The following is a 22,325-nucleotide window of genomic DNA, read 5'->3' as shown; positions in this document are numbered from 1 at the left end:
ACCCTGTTGATCCTGTGCGACCCGCCCCGCCCAAGCCCTGCACAGAGGCATTTGCCGGATAGCCTCAGGCAAAGGCTAGATTAGCACCTCCCTAGAGGACAGAAGTTCTCTCACTGCAGACACAGCTGATTCTCATAGCCACTTGGCCTGGAGGTCAAACCCTCCCTGGTATTAGCTACAACAATCAAGGTTTAACTATAAGACTGCGCACAAAGACCACTAGGGGGTGCACCAAGAAAGCATAACAAAATGCGGAGACAAAGAAACAGGACAAAATTGTCAATGGAAGATATAGAGTTCAGAACCACACTTTTAAGGTCTCTCAAGAACTGTTTAGAAGCCGCCGATAAACTTAATGAGATCTACAAGAAAACTAATGAGACCCTCGATCTTATATTGGGGAACCAACTAGAAATTAAGCATACATGGACTGAAATAACGAATATTATAAAGACTCCCGACAGCAGACCAGAGGAGCGCAAGAACCAAGTCAATGATTTGAATTGCGAGGAAGCAAAAAACACCCAACTGGAAAAGCAAAATGAAAAAAGAATCCAAAAATGCGAGGATAGTGTAAGGAGCCTCTGGGACAGCTTCAAGCGTACCAACATCAGAATTATAGGGGTGCCAGAAGATGAGAGAGAGCAAGATATTGAAAACCTATTTGAAGAAATAATGACAGAAAACTTCCCCCACCTGGTGAAAGAAATGGACTTACAGGTCCAAGAAGCGCAGAGAATCCCAAACAAAAGGAATCCAAAGAGGACCACACCAAGACACATCATAATTAAAATGCCAAGAGCAAAAGATAAAGAGAGAATCTTAAAAACAGCAAGAGAAAGAAACTCAGTTACCTATAAGGGAATACCCATACGACTGTCAGCTGATTTCTCAACAGAAACTTTGCAGGCCAGAAGGGAGTGGCAAGAAATATTCAAAGTGATGAATACCAAGAACCTACAATCAAGATTACTTTATCCAGCAAAGCTATCATTCAGAATTGAAGGTCAGATAAAGAGCTTCACGGATAAGAAAAAGCTAAAGGAGTTCATCACCACCAAACCAGGATTATATGAAATGGTGAAAGGCATCCTTTAAGAAGAGGAAGAGGAAGAAAAAGGTAAAGACAAATTATGAACAACAAATATGCTTCTATCAACAAGTGAATCTAAGAATCAAGTGAATAAATAATCCGATGAACAGAATGAACTGGTGATTATAATAGAATCAGGGACATAGAAAGGGAATGGACTGACCATTCTTGGGGGGGAAAGGGGTGTGGGAGATGCGGGAAGAGACTGGACAAAAATCGTACACCTATGGATGAGGACAGTGGGTGGGGAGTGAGGGCGGAGGGTGGGGCGGGAACTGGGAGGAGGGGAGTTATGGGGGGGAAAAAAGAGGAACAAATGTAATAATCTGAACAATGAAGATTTAATTTAAAAAAATACATAGAATGGGAGCAAATTTTTGCAAATCACCTATCCAATAAGGGATTTGTATTAGAATTTATAAGGTACTATACAACTCAGTAATAAAAGACAAATATCCCAATTTTAAAGATGAACAAAGTATCTGAATAGACATTTCTCCAAAGAAGATATACATATTCAATATCATTAGCCATCAGGAAAATGTAATCAAACTCTTGTTCAAAGGCAAATCAGTTTACTTTGCTATAACCAGTGTTTCACACCCACTAGGAGGGCTGTAATCAGAGACACAGCCAATAGCAAGTCTTGGCGAGGATGTGCAGAAGTTGGAACCCTCATGCCCTGCGGGTGGGAATATGGCGCAGCTGCTTTGGAAAATAGCCTGACAGTTCCTCAAAGAGTTAAATGGAGTTGCCATATGATCTAGCAATCCCACTTCCAGGTATATACCCAAGAGAAATGAAAACATCTATTCATCAGAAATACTTGTACAAGCATGTTTACAGTGGTATTATTTATCATAGCCCCAAAGTAGAAAGACCCAAATGCCTATCAGCTGATGAATGGATAAACAAAATGTGATAAATTCATATAATGGGATACTACTCAGCAATGAAAAGCATTGAAGGACTGGCACACGCTGCAACATGGATAAAGTTTGAAACCATTATGCTAGAAAGAAGCCAGTCCTAAAGGACCATATATTGTGGGGTTCCATTTAAATGAAATACCCAGTATAGGCAAATCTATAGAGATAGAAAGTGGAATAGTGGTTGACAGGAGCTGGGAGTGACTGCTAAGTGGCGCAGGGACTCTTTTTGGGGTAGTGGAAATGTTCTAAAATTGATTGGGGTGATGGATGCACCACTCTGAAAATACTAAAAGTGATTGTATTGTACAATTTAGATGGGTGAAGTAAATAGTGTGTGGAATATATATATATTGGCGAAATATGCTAATTAACCTGGACACCATAATGGGTCGACCCTACAGGAGGAGGTTGCGTGCGTAGCATTGGGGTTGAGGCAGCAGGGGCCTCTGCACACCTGCGCTGGGGGAGGGCCTGATCAGCAGCGGCTGTGACTCCAAGTGCCGGAGAGGGAGGCAGGGCCGGAGAGGGAGGCAGGGCCGGACTGGTGACTGGAGGGTGGGCGGCGCCACACGATTTCGAATCGCGCACTGGGCTCCTAGTGTCAAATTAAAGCTATTAGAAAAATATACTGGTGCTTAAGAGAAAAATAATGTGACTTCTTATTGGTCCATTATTATGAAAAGCTGGCCTATAATACTCAGATGTTTATTAGAATTCATAACTTAGATCCTCAGACATGAGTCAGTTGCTAACTGCGTTGGAATAGCACTTGTTCATTCTGAAGAATGTGATTAGGAAATGGGATTAAGAATATCCTAAGAGACGTGACACTGGGCTGGGAATATGTCAAGCATTTTCTACTTTGCTGTATGACATACACTGTGTTTCTGTCAGGTATCTTGGTTTAGAAACGAACCTCCATTTTCCTCATCTAGTACGTGGCTGCTGAGTGGGAACTGAAGGTGGGATTTTTCAATAAGGAGTTCTTGGCTGGAAGCTTTCCTCCTAGGGCAGTGATGGCGAACCTATGACATGCGTGTCAGAGGTGACACACGAACTCATTTTTTTGGTTGATTTTTCTTTGTTAAATGGCATTTAAATATATAAAATAAATATCAAAAATATACATCTTTGTTTTACTATGGTTGCAAATATCAAAAAATTTCTATATGTGACACGGCACTAGAGTTAAGTTAGGGTTTTTCAAAATGCTGACATGCCGAGCTCAAAAGGTTCGCCATCACTGTCCTAGGGGGTCTCAGTGTCAAAATGCTAAAGAGATGGGCTCACCCATTAGCCTTTGACTATTAAGTCATATGGATTTGAGTCGGCTAGTACTTGGATAAAGGAAGTATGTTTTCTTCCCACTTGCTTTTGTTTCATTCGGGGTTCATCGATGCACTTTGCTGTAACCAGGCGAAGCTTCATTTAATGATCTCACTGACAGATGTTCTTGCACTGCATATTTTTCCTATCCATTTCAGCTTACAGGTAAGGAAGGCTCGGCTGAGGAATGCAGTCTGTGTTCCATTTCGGCTGGTGCTTTGTGTTAGTCCCACGTGAGTGTCTGGAGTGGAAAAAGGAGGATGAGGGATCTGGGACAACGCTCTTATTCCTCCCGAGGCAGGTTCTCACAGTGACCTCAGTCTGGTTTGGAAGGATTGCACATTCTTAGCCAGATCATCCCTCAAAGTCTTGTTCAAAGGCAAATACCAAAGCATATCCTAAAACCACATATAAATGAATCTTCGATTGGCTGTCATTTTCGATGGCTCATGTCACGGTTCCCCTTATCATTACCAATCATTCCTGCATACCTGCCGAAGAGACGCGGAGCTCTGGCTCAGTGGGTGTTTCAGAAGTAAAGAATACAGTTAGGCAAATTCCCCAGGAAGGACATTATTATGTGTCTTGATTTCTCAACGAGGACATGCCTCACCACAAAGAGCAGGGATCCCGATGAAGGTGAAGCCCTGCACCCTGGCAGCCGCCCCTCCCGCGTCACTGTGCCGTCTCTTACAGAAGCGGCACTGTGGTTGGTCCTCAGAGAACCAGGGGATCTGGTTTCTTTTGTGACCTGACTCTCTGAGAGCCTTCGTTTTAGTCCTGCGTGTGACGTAGAATCAACGAGCAGATATGTTATTTCTTTGGTGTTTCTACGATTGATGTTCTTGTAAATCCTTTAGGGCCGTGGTTGGCAAACTGTGGCTCGCGAGCTACATGCGGCTCTTTGGCCCCTTGAGTGTGGCTCTTCCTAAGCCTTAGGAGTACCCTCATTAAGTTAATAACAATGTACCTACCTATATAGTTTAAGTTTAAAAAATTTGGCTCTCAAAAGAAATTTCAGTCATTGTACTGTTGATATTTGGCTCTGTTGACTAATGAGTTTGCCGACCACTGCTTTAGGGGATTTTAATATTGTTCAGTATGTATTTAAATCTGTATTTAAACAATAAGAAGTTATGACTCTTGGCAGGAATTAATTGTATTTTGGAGAATGACCAGTAAAATGAACACTTCGTAGAGTGGGCGAGAATAAATCCTTCAAGCAAAATGTATCTGTCTGCCTCTGCTCCCTGGGTAACTGCTGCCTGGGAGCCACACTGCCATTCGTTTGGATATTATGGATTAATTTACGGAGAAGCCGATGGTGGCGCCAGCATGGTACAGGGAGGGCATTCGGTTTCTCTCCTGCCATCCTGCAGCGCCCTGAATGTAGGCTTATAGTACCAGGAAGTACCAAACCACACCGAGCCCCTCCAGCCAGTGGGCACGTGTGGCAACAGGAAGAAAAGCTGATGGAGGTCTCATCTGTATTTCTTTTCTCTGTCTCCCATCTCCTGCATCCTTCCCAGGCAAAAGTAGAAGAAAAGATCCAAGAGGTCTTCAGTACTTACAAGTTCAACCACCTTGTTCCAAGGTAAGCTGGTCAGGAGATTGAGGGGTTTGGGGAGACACTGCCTCCTGGGGGAGCCTTTCTTCTTTCCTCCTTCAGCTCATCTACCTCGGGATGTATCTGCTGCGATACATGTTTCTTGACCTTGCGGCCACTGGCATTTGCTTATCACCCCAACTCCTCAATGGGGTCTTGGCTCTTCTCATCCATTGTACCCGCCCTGGCCATACCCAGCCTGCTCAGCCTGGGCCAATGTGTATCGTGAGCTATTTCAGCAATTCTGGTCTCACTCAGTTCCTTCACACCTCTACTGTACTTTCCTGCTCTTTCCATCTAACCAGCCCTAACCATAGCATCCCCATCGCTGCTTCTACTAAAGGGTCCCAGCAAGATTTCCAAGAAAACAAAATCATGTGACAGTGCCTCCACCGAGAATTATACTACCTTAGCTTCAGCTGGGCCTTCCTACTGCTTTCCAGTCCTTTCATTCATCCCCTGTAGATTCCCTAACACACTCACCCCAGTGGCCAATCCACTCTCCATGGTCTTGTGTCCTAATTCCTGAGGAAGCTGAGGCCATCCCCCATGAGTCTCCTCGGGTTCCCTCTCCCCCCTGCAGAGTCCTGTATGGTCTTGGTTCTTTCCCATCATTTCTGTCCCCAAGAATGTGGACTCCTTCCTTACTGCCAGGCTCACCTCGCCTGCTGACCTCTCTATCCCAACCCTCCCGCCTCCACTTTGGGGACCTTCCTTGATGGATTTTTGTCTGGACTCTGGCATTTTCAGCGTCTCCCTTTGCCCACCTCTCCTCCCTGTGAACTGCTTTTCTTCACCCTAGTGCCCCAGCAGGCCACTGCTCTTGTCTTCCTTCCCTCACAGTCACCACAAGCACCTTTAGATTATGGGTTTGGTTTCCTGCCACTAGCTTGTAATCACCCAATCCATTCGGCATGCTGAGGCTAGCGTGATCGAGACCAGCGGTCGCCCACCGGTGGTCCTCGGGCCACTGGTGGTCTGTGAGGTCCGAAAGGTTGGCGACCGCTGATCTAGACAGTGCACATCTGACCATTCTTCCCTGTGCCTGAAATACTTCAACGATTCCCTTAAATTTCTTTTTTCTCTTTTTTGGTAATAGTATTAATGAGATATAATTCATATAGCATACAGTTCTACCCATTTAAAGTGTACATTTCATTCATTTAAAGTGTACAGTTCAGTGGTTTTTTAGTAGATTCACAGTTGTGCAGCAATCACCACAATTAATTTTAGAATATTTTTATCACCCCAGCAAGAAGCCCTCAGCCATCACTCTCCATTTCCTCCATTCTCCCCCCTGCTCCCCCAGCCCCTGGCAACCACTTAATTCACTTTCTGCCTCTATGGATTTGACTGTTCTAGACATTCCATTTAGACAGAATCATACAATCTATGGTCTTCTGCGACAGCTTCTTTCACTTAGCACAGTGTTTTCAAAGGTCATCCATGTTGTAGCACAGTGACTCCTGTGTGCCCTTCGGTTTAAAATCAAGCTCCCAGTGCATTTATAAGTCCTGCATGGTCTGCCACTGCTCCCTACCTTGTGCTTTGGCTCCAGCTAAACTCAACTCACTGGAATGTCCCCGGTGTTCCCTTCCTGAAACACCCTTTTGCCTGGCTGACGCATGCCCTTTGGGACCTCACGCTGTGTCCTTGGGAAAGCGTGTTCTGACCCTCAGTGCCATCCTGCGTGCTGCAGAGCCCACCACCCGTCCTGATCAGAGTGTTGGTTGGACTGGGCTGTAATCACCCTGGACTTGTCCATGTTCACCTCCGGACTGGAGCTCGAGGGAGCTGAGTCAGCGTCCTCCCCAGTGCCTCCCTCTTGGCCCCCACAGAGTGGGTGCTGCCTGGGTCCTGACCCCTGCACCTCCTTGAAAGAGAAATCGAGTCTGGCCTTCTTCTCTTCTTTGGGATCTGGAATCTACTCTCACTACCCCCTGAACTTTCTTGAAGGTCACCGGCCACTCTGGGGTTATGCTCTTTTTCCTCAGTCTTGCTGCAGCATTTGCCACTGCTCAGTACCTCCTTGAAATTCCCTCCTCCCGAATCGCCTGTGACCCGGCATCTCCCCAGCTTATGTAACATTTTATTTTTCTCCTCTGGCTTCTCGTCCTCCAAGGACGTGCCTTCCCCCAGTTCTGCACGGAAACTTTCTCTCTGCTCTGCCCTCCCCTCCTGCAGCTTGACTTGTCTCCTGTGTGCAGATAAATGGTTCCCATTCTGCCACCTGGATCCTCTCTTGAGTGTCACATGTGTTTCCAACTGTGTGATTGACATCCTCACCTGCACTTTCAGTGCCTTAAAGCCCACCTGTTCGAAAGCCAGCTTATCCTGGGTCACTGTGCTCGTCCCTGCCCTAAGGACTCTGAGGACTCCTCACCTGGGTGACTCTTAACACCTGTTCAGTAAACAGCGGCTGACCTGGGTACCTGGAAAAGAGAACGGTTCATCTGTTTTCCCACTCATCTAATCCGCCTTCCCACCCATCTCTCTCCAATTAGTGCTTTCATTGAGGCCATTTGTAAACACATATTGAATACCCACTGCTGTCAGGTAGTTTTTCTAAAGCACCACTCAGGTCATATTTTCTCTCTCTCCACTCACAACCTGCAGGGCTTCCCTTTGCCTACTAAACTGGGTAGAACTTCCTCAACTGGATCCCCAGACCCTGGAAACAGGGATCCGCTGCCTTTCGGCCATTTCTCTTTCATTCCCAATATTCAGGCCAAATCCCCCACTTACTCCTCTTGCACACCATACCTGTGCTGCACAGTGCAAAGCCACTTAAACTTAATTAAAATTAAACAAAGTGTACAACTCAGTTGCTCAGTCACGCTAGTATATTTCAAGTGCCCGTTAACCACATGTGGCTGGTGGCTGGTGGCTGGTGGCTGGTGGTTGCCTCGCAGACAGCACAGATGGCATTCCCGTCATCACTGAACGTTCTTTGGGCAGTCTGTACCTTTTTGTTTCTGTTCTTCTGGCTAAACCATCCTCCCACCACCTCCTCCCCTCTGGCCGGCCGTCTCTACCTGTAAAAATCTCTCCCTCCACCTGGGCTGTCCACCTCAGCGTCCTCCTCCTCCACACAACCTTCCCTGACCATCCCTTTCAGAACAAGCTGCCCTCCCTGTAGATCCTGGGTCGGGTTTGGTCTGTTTCCTTTATGAAACCTACCCATTTTTTCCTCATATTGTAGCCACTCATGTCCTTATTTCATTTCTAGCGCTGAAGGAAGACTTTTTTTAAAAATCCTCACCCGAGGGTATTTTTTCCATTGATTTATTTTTAGAGAGAGGGGAAGGGAGAGTGGGAGAGAGAAAGAGAGACAGACATTGATGTGAGACACATTGACTGGTTGCTTTCCCGCACTTGCCCCACCTGGGGCCGGGGATTGAGTCTGCAACCGACGTACATGCCCTTTGGTCTGTGGGCCGATGCTCTCACCACTGAGCAACCAGCCAGGGCCTGAATGAAGACTTTTTGAGGTAAAGATGATGTTAATGACCTTATTTAGTGCATAGTGGAGTGGGAGTTCAACAAACAATTGTTGAATTGAATACCTAGAGAAGAGAATGGTTCTTCTTTCACTTCCGAAATCAGCAGGCACAGTGAATGTCTGGCCGTGGCAGTTTTTCCCTTTTCTGTGTAGTCACACAGGCCTCCTCTGCGAGACAGGCACGCAGCGCAGCCCCCGTCCTTTGCCTGCCTGCGCAGGTGGCCATGGGCGGCACATTCCGTCTGAGAGCCAGTACTGCTGACACCGGGGCCGAGGAGAGCGGCTGGCTGCAGAAATGCAAGCGGCCCTCTGGCCGGGGCTGTGGGGCAGCACGTAGGAGGTGGAATTTCGGGGAGGGAATAATAGACAGATAACTGACGGGCAGGCAGAGGGCAAACTGCAAACCTCGGAGTGGTGGCCCCGGAAGAAATGACTGGAATGACGGAGGCTAAGGAGTCAGAGAAGTGGCGAGGCTCAGAGTTAAATTGCTTCCAGGACGGGGAGCACAGTTAGACCCTGGAGCAACTTTCTGGGCGGTTTGTCACTGCCTCGCTGTGTGTGCTCATTGCTGCTTTTCACTTAGCTGAGGCCACCTGCCAGGGAGACGCGAATCGCACCCAAAGCATTTGTCAGCATGGTTTCAGGCACGTTAGGGACAGCCAGATGCTGGGCTCTTTACTCTGATGTACCTGCCCTCGGAGCTAAAGAAGTTGCTGGTTGTCCATTCATTGACCGGGGTGGGCATGTCCTGAAGCTGAGAGAGTGTGTGTGCACATGTGTGTGCACATGTGTGTGCACATGTGTGCATGTGTGTTCTGTAGCGGGGTGGAAGCCTAAGATGCCAGAATAGGTTTACGAGCTCTTTGTCTTTCCAGGCTTGTGCTGCAGAGGGAGAAGCACTTCCATTACCTGAAAAGAGGCCTTCGACAGCTGACAGATGCCTATGAGGTAAATGCATTGATCAGGAGCATTTCCCATCAGATCACCAGCCAGATAGTGCTTCCTTTGTTCTACCTGAACATGTGAGACTTGTGAGCATGACCTGTGGCGGGGCCGTGCGTCGTACACCTGGCTCTGGCGGGAAGCAGGGGCCCGGGAGCCCAGGCCCCGCAGAGCTGGGGCTCCCACTTCTGAAAGGGCAGAGCTGGCTCTTCCTGGCCCGTCCTCCCTCAGCTCGGGCAGCACCCAGATGGGGCTGCTTTCTTCCTCTGCGATCACGGCGGAAGGGGTCACGTGCTTTCTCGTAGACACCCCTTGACAGCTAGCTACAAGGCAGTTGTTACCTGTTCATCCCTAACCCTCTGCCCTATAAGCTGATCTAATTCCTAAGCTGGCCAAAGGGTCAGTATGTAAATCCAGACAGCGCTACTGCCGTTCAGTGCTGTGAACATGCCGCTGTAAAAGTCATCTCCCTCAGCTCCCGGGGTCCCACCGAGGGCCGCGGGGAGGGGCACTGGCAGTGGAGGAGCGGAAGGGGGTTGGAGGGGCCAGCAGAGGGTGAATGTGAACAGGAGGGCTCCAGGCTTCCCGTCCCATGGTACACAGAGCAGCCTGCTCTTAATTTGTTTTTTATTTTGGAGTTGTACATTTGATTATGTACTGCAGGGATTGACCAACTCAAATGCCCATAGACGCAAGCAGATAGCATGACCAGGAGAAGTGGGCTGGGGAGACTGAAGCAAACCACAAGCCCCACACTCTTACTCTGTTCCTGCCCATCCCTGCAGACCCAGGTTGCCAGAGCTCTCTCTCTCTCTTCCCTCCGAATGAAGCCAGAAATTCAGATTTTTGTGTGAATTTCCAAATGCTTAAATGTTGCAACCGATTCCAATTAAACAGACAAACAAGCAAACAAACACTACAGGGAGCAAGCAGAACACACCCACAGGCTGGATCTGGCCTTGGGTTCGCATTTTTTAATCCTTGACGCGAATGCTCCATGGTTAGGGTCCAGCCAGCTCTGATAGAGTTCACACCGAATCAGCTAACAGCTCAGTGAACAGGGTGCTGAAAGCTTACCACGCATTATCTCACTACTCCTCACAACTACTCCTTGCGGGAGGTGAGTCTTTATTTTTCACAGGTAAGGAATCAGGCATAGCAAGATGAAGTGATTTATTCAAAGGCAAATCGCTAGTAAGCGGAGGAGCTGGGACTCACACACCCAGGCCGGCCAAATCCATAGCAGCTTCTTCGGGCACCACACCAGGTGGCAAGCTAGTCCTGGCACGTTTACCAAGAGGGCAGCCTGGGTACATGGGAGGAGCCCTGGCTTGGGGGTCCAGACGCCTGCTTCTTGTCTCATCTCTGCCATTCACTGTCTTTGTAATCTCGGCAAGGTTCGCCTCTCTGGGCCTCATTGACATACTTTAAATCTGTACCACGGCAGCAGGAACACTACCTGCCTGCCTGGCCTTGGGAGCTCAGTGCATGCTTACAGCTTGAATTAGGGGCGAGTTTTGTTCCCTGGCCCCTTGGGAAGCCTTGCCCAGCGCCCCCAGGCGGAGTAGAGCCCGTCTCTCCCTGTGCTCCCTCAGGGCTGTCTGCCCTTTCCAGCATCTCTCCAGGCACATGTACGCACGGTGGCTCCACCTCGTTCCAGAAAAGCCAGGTCACTGGTTCTTCTGTGTGTAGTGCCCTCGCCCTCTACAGATAACCACACGCATTCTGTACTCCACGCATCTCAACAAGAGGAGCAGAACTGTATTCAGATTGAGCCCCCAGCACCTAATACAGTGCGTGGCACCAAGTAGGTAGTTAGTAAATATTGGCTTAATCAGTGAATGAGTTAATCCAGGAAACCCTCTCTGGGAGTCCGCCTCTCCTCGGGGCCACCCTGAGAACACAGCGGCACTTCCTGGCGCGCCAGAGGTGCTCCGCTCAGCCTTCCTCAGGTCGGGTTAAGGCAAAGTTCTTTGTCCCACTGTCCTTTCTCACACGTGGGTCTCTCAGCTGCTGGCTAAGGCCCCAAGGCAAAGGGTCCTTCATTCACTGATTGTTCGGAGGGGGCCCTCCTGCCCCTGCCAGGCTGCCAGCAGAGAGACAGACATCCCCTTGTCAGCCGTCTCTTGGGACGACTCTGAATAAGGGGTGTGTTTTCTCCCCGTCCCTGTGCCAGTGTCTGGACGCCAGCCGCCCGTGGCTCTGCTACTGGATCCTGCACAGCTTGGAGCTGCTGGACGAACCCATCCCCCAGATGGTGGCGGCAGAGTGAGTCTGGCGGCGGGGACTTGAGGGTGTTCTCTGGAGCTGTGTTGTGAGTTTAGGGTGCTTTCTGTTTTGTGACTGTTTTATTGATGTTACATGAAGAACACAGACCGCTTCCAAGAAGCCCATGCTTTTCTTGACCTCCAGTAACTTCCTGAAACTCCTCCACGTTAGAAGCCTAGCATAAGCTCGTGGGTAGAAAAGGGCTTTGAACTCCCAAGAGAAGGATTCTGATTTCTTCTGTGGGTTTTTCCTTTGGCTCTTGTTCTGGTCTTTGAGGAAAGGCTTCATCATCAACTCTGGGAGACACGATTCTGCCAGAAAGTACAGTATGCTTCTGTGTGTGTGGCGGGGTGGGGGGGTGGGGGGGAGGAGGCATGTGCCAACCCAAGGAACAGACGCCCTGCCTTCCATGAACACCTCCACAGAGCACCCCCAGTGCCTGGGGACGGTGTCGCTCTTGATGGGACTGGATGTGTTGCCATCTTGGTGTGCAGATGCCATGACTCACAGTTTTCTTAAGACTTGAGATCTAAGCAACTAAAATTCTTCCCAAACTGCTGGTGTAGATGGTGTCCTCAGGGTGGTACCTCATCCTTAGCAGCTCATCACAATTTTAAAGAAGAAGAAACTGATCATCACCCCAGTCTTGGGGATACCTGGGGGAGGGGGGGGACAGGCAGCCGGGAATCGGATCTAACGTCCCAGTTCTCACTGAGAGAGGGCATGTCCCCTTGGCAGCTACTTGAGATCCTCCTTGCCCCTTGGGGCTCCTGAGGGAGAGGAATCTGGGAGGGGAGGCCCCCCACAGCACACAGGGGTGTCTGTACCAGGATGGGTGGAGGCTAGCTGTGCCCCTCCCTGGCTGCAGTGCCCTGCATGAGTCACAGTGTCAGGTCAGAAGAACAGAACCGCACATTGTCTCATTCATTCCGTCTTAACAATAACCTCTCATTCTTGCCTTCCTGGGCAGGGTGTCTTGTGATGAATGTGGATAGGGAAGATAATAAAGAATTAGGCCATTAACCCTTGTGATACATACGATGCTTTCTGAGCGAGAGGAGAAATATGCATTGTCTCCCTCGTCACGATGCGGCTACCAGCCTAGCTGCTTTCGAGCTCCAAGTAGGGTTGGATGCAGTTTCCTGCAGAAACAGGGGTTTAATGGTCAGAGTAAAGGCCCGTGTGTTTTGAAATACCAGTTGGGGGTTGTGGCTTGTTTGGGACGTTTCTCCCCCACACGTACACAATCAGGATTTCGGTAGGGGAATGGAGAAGTCCAGCAGGAGAGAAGGGGAAGGTAAGGGGGCCACTGCTGAGCGAAGTGCAGGTGCCCCCAGCGGAGAACAGGCCCCTCTGAAGTGGAAGGTCATGATAAGGGGTTCTTGGGTCGGCGTCAGTTTTGAGTTTTTGTAGGTTTTTGTAGGTTGGTTTAGGTGAGGCTTTCCTGAGGAAGTAAGTGCCAGAACAGCTTTGTGGCGTCTGATAGGAAGAGAGGACCCCTTTAAAGGGCTTTTGACAGTGACCCATTGGAGACAACCGAAATAGTCACAGTAGGGTCATGTAATTAAAACTTAAGAAATTATGGTGCAGTTTATACAATGAAATACTGTACAGCCCTTTAAAAATGAAAAGTTAACAGATGCTAGCCAGGTTGATTGTGGTGATCATTTCGCAATGTACACAAATATTAAAGTGTTATGTTGTACATCTGAAACTAACGTTATATGTCAAGTAGACCACAATAAAATTATATATGTGTGCATATTTGTATATAAAAATGTGTATATTTATATAGAGATGTTCATGATTTAAGTGCAAAGGTAGCTTAAAAGATTTTACTTTTATAGAGTAAAAATATAGATGGATCTATGCATGGAAAAAACAGAAGGATGGATACACATGGTAGTTGTCACTTCTGGATGTTGGGGTTAAAGGTGATTTCTTTTTTTCTAAACATATTTTCATTTTCTGAAGTTTCTACATTGAATCTTCATTGTTTTATGATTAATGTTTTAAACCTGAAAGCTGATTTCAAGAACAACTTGATATTAAATGGCTGAGAGTTTCTGCTCCATGGCTGCCTTAAAAGCGTACCTGTGGTTCTGTGGAGCCCTGACTTAACACATCTTTAAAGATTTACTTAGAGCCTTGGCCAGGTGGCTCTGTGGGTTGGAGCATCATCCGTTACACCAAAAGGTTGTGGGATCAAATCCCTGTCAAAGCACATACCTAGGTTGCGGGTTCCATGCCAGGTCGGGGAGCATCTGGGCACCAACTGATGGATGTTTCTCTCTCACATCGATGCCCCTCTCTCTCTCTAAAAATCAATAAAAATGTATCCTCGGGTGCTGATAATATGAACAGAGTCCCAGTAGCTCTGACCTATAAGGAAAGCAGTTTTTAGTAAGATACAGAGAAATCTTAATGACTTCTGTAAAAATACGGGGATTTGGTTTTTTTAGACTACCTGATATAGGATATTGCCTTTTTATTTATTTTGCACAGGGAAAAGAAATGCTTTGAAAATGGGGACAGGTTTTTTTTTCTTCTTCATACAAATATTAAGGTCACCTAGAGGCTGAGTTTTGCTCTGGAATCTTATTATTTCCTGCCCTCTTTTCTCCCCACTCCCTCATCTAGCCTCTCTCTCTCTCTCTCTCTCTCTCTCTCTCTCTCTCTCTCTCTCTCTCTCTCTCTCTCCTTTCCTATTTGGTTCACTATTGTGACTCTATTTGTTTAGGGAACAAAATGCCATGCTGAGTTCCCTCTAGTGGACAAAATCACTTCTGTCAGCTGCTGTGACTGCTGATCGAAGCCAGCAAGGCCGTTTTTTTTGCTGCGGGTGTCAGACCCCGCAGGAGCAATATTTTCATAGGTAGGAATTTAGCTTGCCTCTCTTCAGAGATTGTACCCGCACATGTAGACGTGTTTACCTAAAGTAAATTAATATTTTGGAACCAGACTAAGGACATTTCCTTTGTTCGTGACTTTAGCACTGAAAGAAACGACCTTTACGGAGAACCCCACGCTTTGTTATTGAAAGCCGCGTTCACGAAGGGCACGGACAAAATGAAGACCGCAGGGGACCTCTGCACTGTTGAGTTAGGCTTTTAGCTTCTGTAAGATCTAAAAATCGTCTTTAACTTAACAATCGTGTTAGGACTTCTTGCTTATAACATCTTTCCAAAGATTAAATTTATATCTTCACGTGTCAGTAAATAACTCCTTAAATATCTTTTCCTTTTAATTCTTAAGTTTAAATCTGATTTGTTTCTTTACCTTTTCGTAAGGACACCTCATTTGCCTTCTGGGCATTTGTTTTTGGCCAGCAGCACCAGGCATCTAGTGGGTGGAGGCCAGGGATGCTGCTAACCGTCCTCCCCAGGACAGTCCCCACAACCAGGAATTATCCCGCCCAATATGTCGTCACGCCAAGGTGGGGAAACCCTGCTGTCAAATAACCACCTTCAGGCCTGACCACACACCAAACTGCAGGCCCAGAGGACTGCTGCCTCCCGGTGTGGAGTCAGAGGACCTGCCCCCTCTGCCGGTTCCCCCGGCCCGGCTCCCGGGTCATCTAGGGAGCTGCTGCCCCTCACCTGTTCATTGCTGCCTCTCCCCAGGGCAGGAGTTCTCCTCTCCCTCGCCGCGTGGGGCTGAAGCTGTTTGACAGCTTGACATTTGAAAGACTTGGCACTAGAAGGAGCTTGTTGTCCACTCTTGTATTTGCATCTGCTCCTGGGCTGTTCTGCTCAAGGGTGACTGTTCCTATTTCCAAAGCTATAATCTTTGTAACTTATTCTAGACCTGCCATCCGTCTGTGGTCACTTACTCCGGTGCTGCAGTTTTTCTTACATCGAACCTAAAATCTTGCTGCAAATGAGCTTCCATTTTTGTTTATTGACCAGAAAGTTTGTATAATTACCCTTGGTGTTTCTGAGGTATGTGGCGGGGTAGCTTTCTACTGTGGTTGCCTGTAGTATTAAGCCTTTTAATCATTTCTATATTTAGCCACTTTTACAACTCTAATCTGAACTCCCTTTGAGTTGGAAAATGGAGGCTTGAGTCAGATACAGTTCTGACCAATAATGTTTTTAACTGGCATTTTTGTTATTGTTCACAACTCATGGACTCTATCATCTGGTCCTTTTTCTGCTATATTCCTAGTCCTTCCCTGTCTTATATTTACACACTTTGCTCATCCCCCACTCCTGCCGTCCCCTAAATAGATATATTACTACTTGCACTTATTTAATTTGTTTTATTCTTTTTTTTTTAAAAATATATTTTATTGATTTTTTACAGAGAGGAAGGGAGAGAGATAGAGAGTTAGAAACATCGATGAGAGAGAAACATCAATCAGTCGCCTCCTGCACACCTCCTACTGGGGATGTGCCCGCAACCCAGGTACATGCCCTTGACCAGAATCGAATCTGGGACCTTTCAGTCCGCAGGCTGACGCTCTATCCACTGAGCCAAACTGGTTTCGGCCATTTGTTTTGTTCTTATTGGCTTCTGATTTTTTTGTGTGTGTTTTATTTTTTTGTTAATCCTCACCCGAAGATATTTTTTCCATTGATTTTTAGAGAGAGTGGAAGGGAGGTGTAGCGACAGAGAGAAACATGGATATGAGAGAGACATGTCAATTGGGTGCCTCCCGCACTCAGGGATTGAACCTGGAACCCTTCAGTCCTAGGGCCGACGCTCTAACCACTGAGCAAACAGGCTAGGGCTGTGTATTCTTTACTAGCTCTCCAGTGATTCTGATACACACATTTTGAGTTTGAAAATCCCCGATCTAGAAGACAGTTTCCCACTTTGTTGGTAATTGTCACGGGATCTGGAGTGAAATGGCTTGCTGATTTGAAATCAAATTGATCCACTAGATCTTTTAGTTGTATGACTAAATGAATGATTTGTGAATAACTGTTTTCCACAGAGTGTTAGTTGGTGAATTTCTGGTTCCTAGGATAAGTTTTTCTCCCCCTTTTGATAAAGTATCATTCACATTTTGGTTTTTAGAATTGCTAAGGATTCTGCTGATGACAGCTGGCAGCTTCATGGCCAGGTTGCCAGTTCCTTGAGGGGCAGGCAGGCTTCTGGATCAGAATGTTCTGTAATGCGGAAGTGGCTGAGAGTCAAGCAAAGCTCAACCCCTGTGCCCCAGCACAGCCCCAGGGACAGTCAGACGCAGCCCGTCAGCTGATGGAGGTTGGCGTGGAGGGATGGCTTAGAGGTGTCTGGTACATTCCGATCCTGGCTCATTCCAGACTTCAGGCTGCAGGGTCAGGAGGGTTGCACTGGCATGATTCTCTCTTGGGAGCTGGGGAAGGGAATGGGTAACTAGGTGACTCTTTTTGTCCTCTTGAACATGCTAAGTTTTTATAGCAACTAAAACCTTTTGTGACATAGAATACTTTTTATATGCGAGCGCAGCCAGCCTTCGTTGGGACATGTGTTTATTAGCTATTTGCTTCTGGGAAATGCGGCAGAAATTAAGAATGGTTTGGAAAATATGTTAGGAACAAACTCATTTTCTCTATGAAAAGTAATTGCTATCAACAACAGGCTTCAAAGCTGTCTTCCTTCTCTGATTATCAACTTCAGTTTCGATCCTTTTGTTTCTTACAGTAAAATTTTAGGGGCAAATGGAATTTATTGTGTATTGTTTTTGACCTGTGACGATTTGAGGACTCTACTAGCGAGTCAGCCGAATTTTCTGTTGCTGTCCCGGCCCAGATAACGGGAGATCTGAAATCAAATATGTTGAGGAAAAGCAACAATAAACTGAGTCTCGGTGGAGAGGAACTGGACTCCATGCGGTCTCTCTGGCAGCCGTAGATAAGGAAGGATGATATGAAAACCCGGAGAAGGCTGCCTGAGCACTGGGAGGACACAGATCTGCAGTTTGTTCCCTTAAACCAGCGGCTCTCAACCTGTGGGTCGTGACCCCTTTGGGGGTCAAACGACCCTTTCACAGAGGTCGCCTAAGACCATCAGAAAACACATATATAATTACATATTGGGTTTTTTTTTCATATCTTTATTGATTTCAGAGAGAAAGGGAAAGGGAAAGAGAGATAGAAACATCAATGATGAGAGAGAATCATTGATTGGCTGCCTCCTGCATGTCCCCTACTGGGGATCAAGCCTGCAACCCAGGCATGTGCCCTTGACTGGAATCGAACCTGGGACCCTTCAGTCCGCAGGCTGACGCTCTATCCACTGAGCCAAACCAGTTAGGGCTACATATTGTTTTTGTGATTAATCACTATGCTTTAATTATGTTCAATTTGTAACAATGAAAATACATCCTGCATATTAGATATTTACATTACGATTCATAACCGTAGCAAAATTACAGCTATGAAGTAGCAACGACAATAATTTTATGGTTGGGGGTCACCACAGCATGAGGAACTGTATTAAAGGGTCGCAGCATTAGGAAGGTTGAGAACCATTGCCTTAAACAGAGGCCCGTCCTCGGAGGAAGCCTGTGACCCCAGCTGAGTCATGGGGAAAGGTCTTGATAACCAGGACTTTCCTGGGGCACCCGCTTCTGGTGAACCTCAGAGGACCTTGGTCAGATAGGGGCTTTCTGGGTTTCACCTGAAACAAGAATGAAACTTCTGGGCAAACCGACGCCAGGTTTGGAGGCAGGAGCTTGACGGCCAGCCCTCACTAGACAGCTTCTGTTGGTGAGGGAACCGGAGCCTGTGGGATTAGTGTGAAAACTCTGCTGACCCCACAGACTGGGGTGCGTTCTGCGGCCCGAGTCAGCGGAACACACAAGTTTCCACCACGGGGGGTGCACGGTTCTCCTAAGCATGGCGCAGACTCCACAAAAGCTGGTTCCTTGTCAGTTACAGGAATAACAGTCAGCAGCCCACTGGGGCTTACGTGGCAGTGGGAATGAGCAGGCATCTCTTTGAATATTCTTGGGGGGCCTCGTGGGGGGTCCTGACCTGGGTGCTTAGTGTGGACAGGAGCAGGAGAGCACCAGCATGAAAAGGTGGGAAGGATGTGGTCAGGAAGCGTGGCAGTCCCCCCGCTCCGTGAGAGGCTGTTCCTTTCTGCCCAGCCTATGTTCTTCCTTCATGAATAGGCCAGTGCTTCAATGTAAAACGCTGATGGGAGGGCACGCAATACTGACGATGGCAGGGTAAGAGTTAGGCCTTTTGTAAGGTTTAACTATGTTTTGTTTTATTTTATCTATTTTATATTTTATCTTATTCTATTCTATTTTGTAATCCTCACCAGAGGACATGTTTGGGGCGGGGACTGGGGGGCTGGGGGAGAGGAACATCAATGTGAGAGAGAAACATCAATTGGCTGCCTTCTGTACATGCCCTGACCAGGGACCAAACCTGCAACCCAGGTATGTGCCCTGACTGGGAATTGAACCCATAGCCTTTTGGTGCACAGGACGATGCTCAACCAACTGAGCCACACTGGCTGGAGGGTTTAACTATTTTAAATATAAATTCAATATGTGGGAGGAGAGTTTTTGGTTTATTTTTCCCCTTTTGGAAAGGCATGGATCTGGTAGAATATGGTGTTTTGAAATGAATGCTGTCTGACTTTGCTTTCCCCTTTGGCTGTGTACCTAGTGTGTGTCACTTCCTGGAGCTGTGTCAAAGCCCAGATGGTGGCTTTGGAGGGGGCCCTGGCCAGTACCCACACCTTGCACCCACATATGCAGCAGTCAACGCGCTATGCATCATTGGCACCGAGGAGGCCTATGACGTCATTAACAGGTACAGCCAAAGCCAGCAGTGATGGGAGGGCTCCCTGCGGTGGACACTGCACTGACCATTGCCCTCTCCTGCCCCTCTCCCATTCCTTCCTCAGAGAGAAGCTTCTGCAGTACTTGTATTCTCTGAAGCAACCTGACGGCTCTTTTCTCATGCACGTTGGAGGTGAGGTGGATGTGAGGTGAGTGGGGCTTTCTCAGGCTGCTGCATCCGTAGGTTCCACAGCTCACCTGCCACGAGAGATGCCAAACCCAGGGACCAACATGGCGAAGCTGCTGCTTTGTCACAGACTGACACGCAGAATGACGTGCGGGTGACACAGTATCACAATCACAGAAGATACCGTTGTCCTCAGTCAACTTCTTTTATGTAAATATCAAACTAGAAGCAAGACAGAAACAAAATCAACTGCTCTTATTTTAAAAGTTAAAAATACATCGATTTGGTATGATATACCATTATATATAATAACCATATAGTGTCATACAGTCTTTCATCTCTCTGGGATAGAAGGGAGGAAAATGCCCAGAAAGGACTTAGTAAATATTTTTGCATGGATTTGATGAAATCCTGACAGTGTGTAACACCTGAGCGAGAACTGCTCCGGGAGGTGCAGAAACCCTTACGGGCCAGTGGAGTGAAGTGAAATAGACCTGCATTAACTGATTGGAACCAATTGGTGCAAAAATGATTATTTAACTCAAGAGTTGTCTGATGTACGTAGCAAGCAGCTTCCTCACCTGGCAGGTGATTGCTCATAAGCATATAGAGAATTCACTGAACACATCATTTCTCAGCGGCAGCGGGACATTGAGATTTTATACCCAAGTCTTAGGACTTAGCCTGAGAAATGCGTTTTTATGAGGTTTCTATTCCAAAGCCATCTTATTGCCTATTTGTAAATATGTTTGCTTCTACACGAGTTGATTAATACTCTGGCTTTAACCACGGGCTTGACAGTAGCTGGGAAGGAAACAGCGTGCCCGTGGTGGAGCATAAACTACGTTCAGATAAAGCAGGCAGCCGGCTGTGGAGGCCTTTAGTGAAGGGTTTTCTTCTCTCCGTCACCTGTCTGTTCCAACCAAAAGAGCAGCTTATGTACCTACATGGAAAGCTGTTTCTACTCATGTCACTTCCGACCCTGGGTGTGTGTTTTCCCTCATATGAAACAGTCTGACACAGACGACCTAGTTAGGACAGACGCCACAGGTGAGGGGCTCGCCGCACAAGGCTCAGCCGCCACTTAGCCGCCGATCCAAGTATTTTGTCCCCAGGTTACCCATACTCTTGCCCGTCTTGGCTATAAATTGGGGGGTTCCCATGATGCCCTCCTTAGATTCCATAATTTGCTAGAATAGCTCACAGAACTCAGGGAAACACTTGACTATTGCTGGCTCATTCTAAAGGAAACTGTAAAGGGTACACATGAACAGCCAGATGAAGAGGTATCTAGGGCGATGTCTGGAAGGTTCAGAGCAGGGAGCTTCTGTCCCCATGAAGTTGGGGTGTGCCACCCCCGGCAGGCACATGATGTGTTTGATCACCCAGAAGCTCCCCAAACCCCTTCACTTAGGGTTTTTATGGGGGTTCCATTAGGTAGGCATGGTTGATGAAATCATTGGCTATTGGTGCTTAATCCAGTCTCCAGCCCCTTTCCTCGGAAAGTTCCAACCTTCTCATCGCCTAGTTCCTTCCTCCAGCAACCAGCCCCTTCCTCCGGGAGTCCCCTCAGGTATGGCTGAATGCGGCTTGTTATAAGTCACAGAAGACTGTCCTTCACACCTGTAACTCAGACTATGCCAAGGGCTGAAGGACCTCTGTGCCAGGATCTGGGGAGAAGGCCAAGTAGCTTTCCTGTACCACAAGATGTCAGTATCGTTGTTAAAGAGACACTGAGGCACATTAAACAACTTTAAGAGTGTATTTGAGCAAAAATCTGTTTGAATTAGGCAGCACCCAATCTAGCAAACAGAAAGGAGCTCCAAGGAGCTGCACAAGGTGACAGCTTTTATAGGTAGAAGGGGGTCAGGGCCACGGGAGGTCCGCCAGGCAGAAAGCAGGTTGGTTATTGCAAGGTTAACTTTCCTTTAGAGCCGGCAGGATTGGATCAGGCAGATGACCTAACTAGTACTGATCAGGCGGCTCCTGATTGGTGGTTTAAGATGCCATTTTGGGGAGAGCTGAAACTAAGTATTGGTTTAGCATAAGGGACTCCATTTGGGGCCTCTTACCTTGTTTCTAACACTGTGTAGGCCAACAAAGCCAATATAACTATTGAAGAAAAGCAGTACAGCATTGTGTTGATACTTCTTAAGGAAAAGTTAAAAGATATTTTTTCCCTTCAAAGCTACTTCATTTTCATTCCTGTTTTGAAGACATTCCAATCAAATATGCAGTCTTGAAATTTAACTTTCTAGAACTCCCTGCGATTATTAGGCAAAAGCAAACAAACCCTGGCAAGATCGCTTTGGCATTTTATCCCCTACCTAGGAGACAGAGCATCGAGTGTGTTCCAGAAAGACGTTCCGCGTTGCTGAAACGTAGGGGCTCTGTGGGGCAGTGGGAGAATGGGGGCTGGAAGGGCCGGCGGGGACAGGTGAGGGGCCCTGAAGTCTTCCGAAGCCCGGAGTTTATTTTAAGGGCAGTGGGAAGCCACTGACACATTGTAAGTAGGGAGTGATTACATTATTAGTTCTCCAGGTGTAATGAATAGGTTGTAGTATTTTAGCAAAAAGTCTTCTGGTTTCAGGGCTGGAGGGAGGAAGACCGGACAGGAGGCTGTCTTGGGTTTGGGTGATAGCGGCGTGGATGGAGAGCAGTGGACACATTTGAGAGATGTGATGGCTGGATGGAGGGAGAGAGGAAGAAACGGCACCAGAAAGATGTATTCTGCTCCCTCCCC

General features: G+C 47.4%; 1 protein-coding gene across 1 annotated transcript in view; it reads left to right on the top strand.

Moving 5' to 3' along the window:
- The window catches only part of LOC308516717 (protein farnesyltransferase subunit beta), a 62,396-nt gene that overhangs the window by 15,996 nt on the left and 24,075 nt on the right, over positions 1 to 22,325 (top strand). The window contains exons 2-6 of the mRNA XM_081087776.1: positions 4,881 to 4,945; positions 9,335 to 9,407; positions 11,578 to 11,669; positions 19,280 to 19,426; positions 19,521 to 19,604. Coding sequence (XP_080943902.1) covers positions 4,881 to 4,945; positions 9,335 to 9,407; positions 11,578 to 11,669; positions 19,280 to 19,426; positions 19,521 to 19,604 — 461 coding nt within the window. The remainder of the gene's footprint in view (positions 1 to 4,880; positions 4,946 to 9,334; positions 9,408 to 11,577; positions 11,670 to 19,279; positions 19,427 to 19,520; positions 19,605 to 22,325) is intronic.

Source organism: Myotis nattereri (assembly GCF_964212035.1).
Source record: "Myotis nattereri genome assembly, chromosome: 1".
Classification (NCBI taxonomy): domain Eukaryota; kingdom Metazoa; phylum Chordata; class Mammalia; order Chiroptera; family Vespertilionidae; genus Myotis; species Myotis nattereri.
This window is presented reverse-complemented; position numbering and strand designations above follow the sequence as displayed.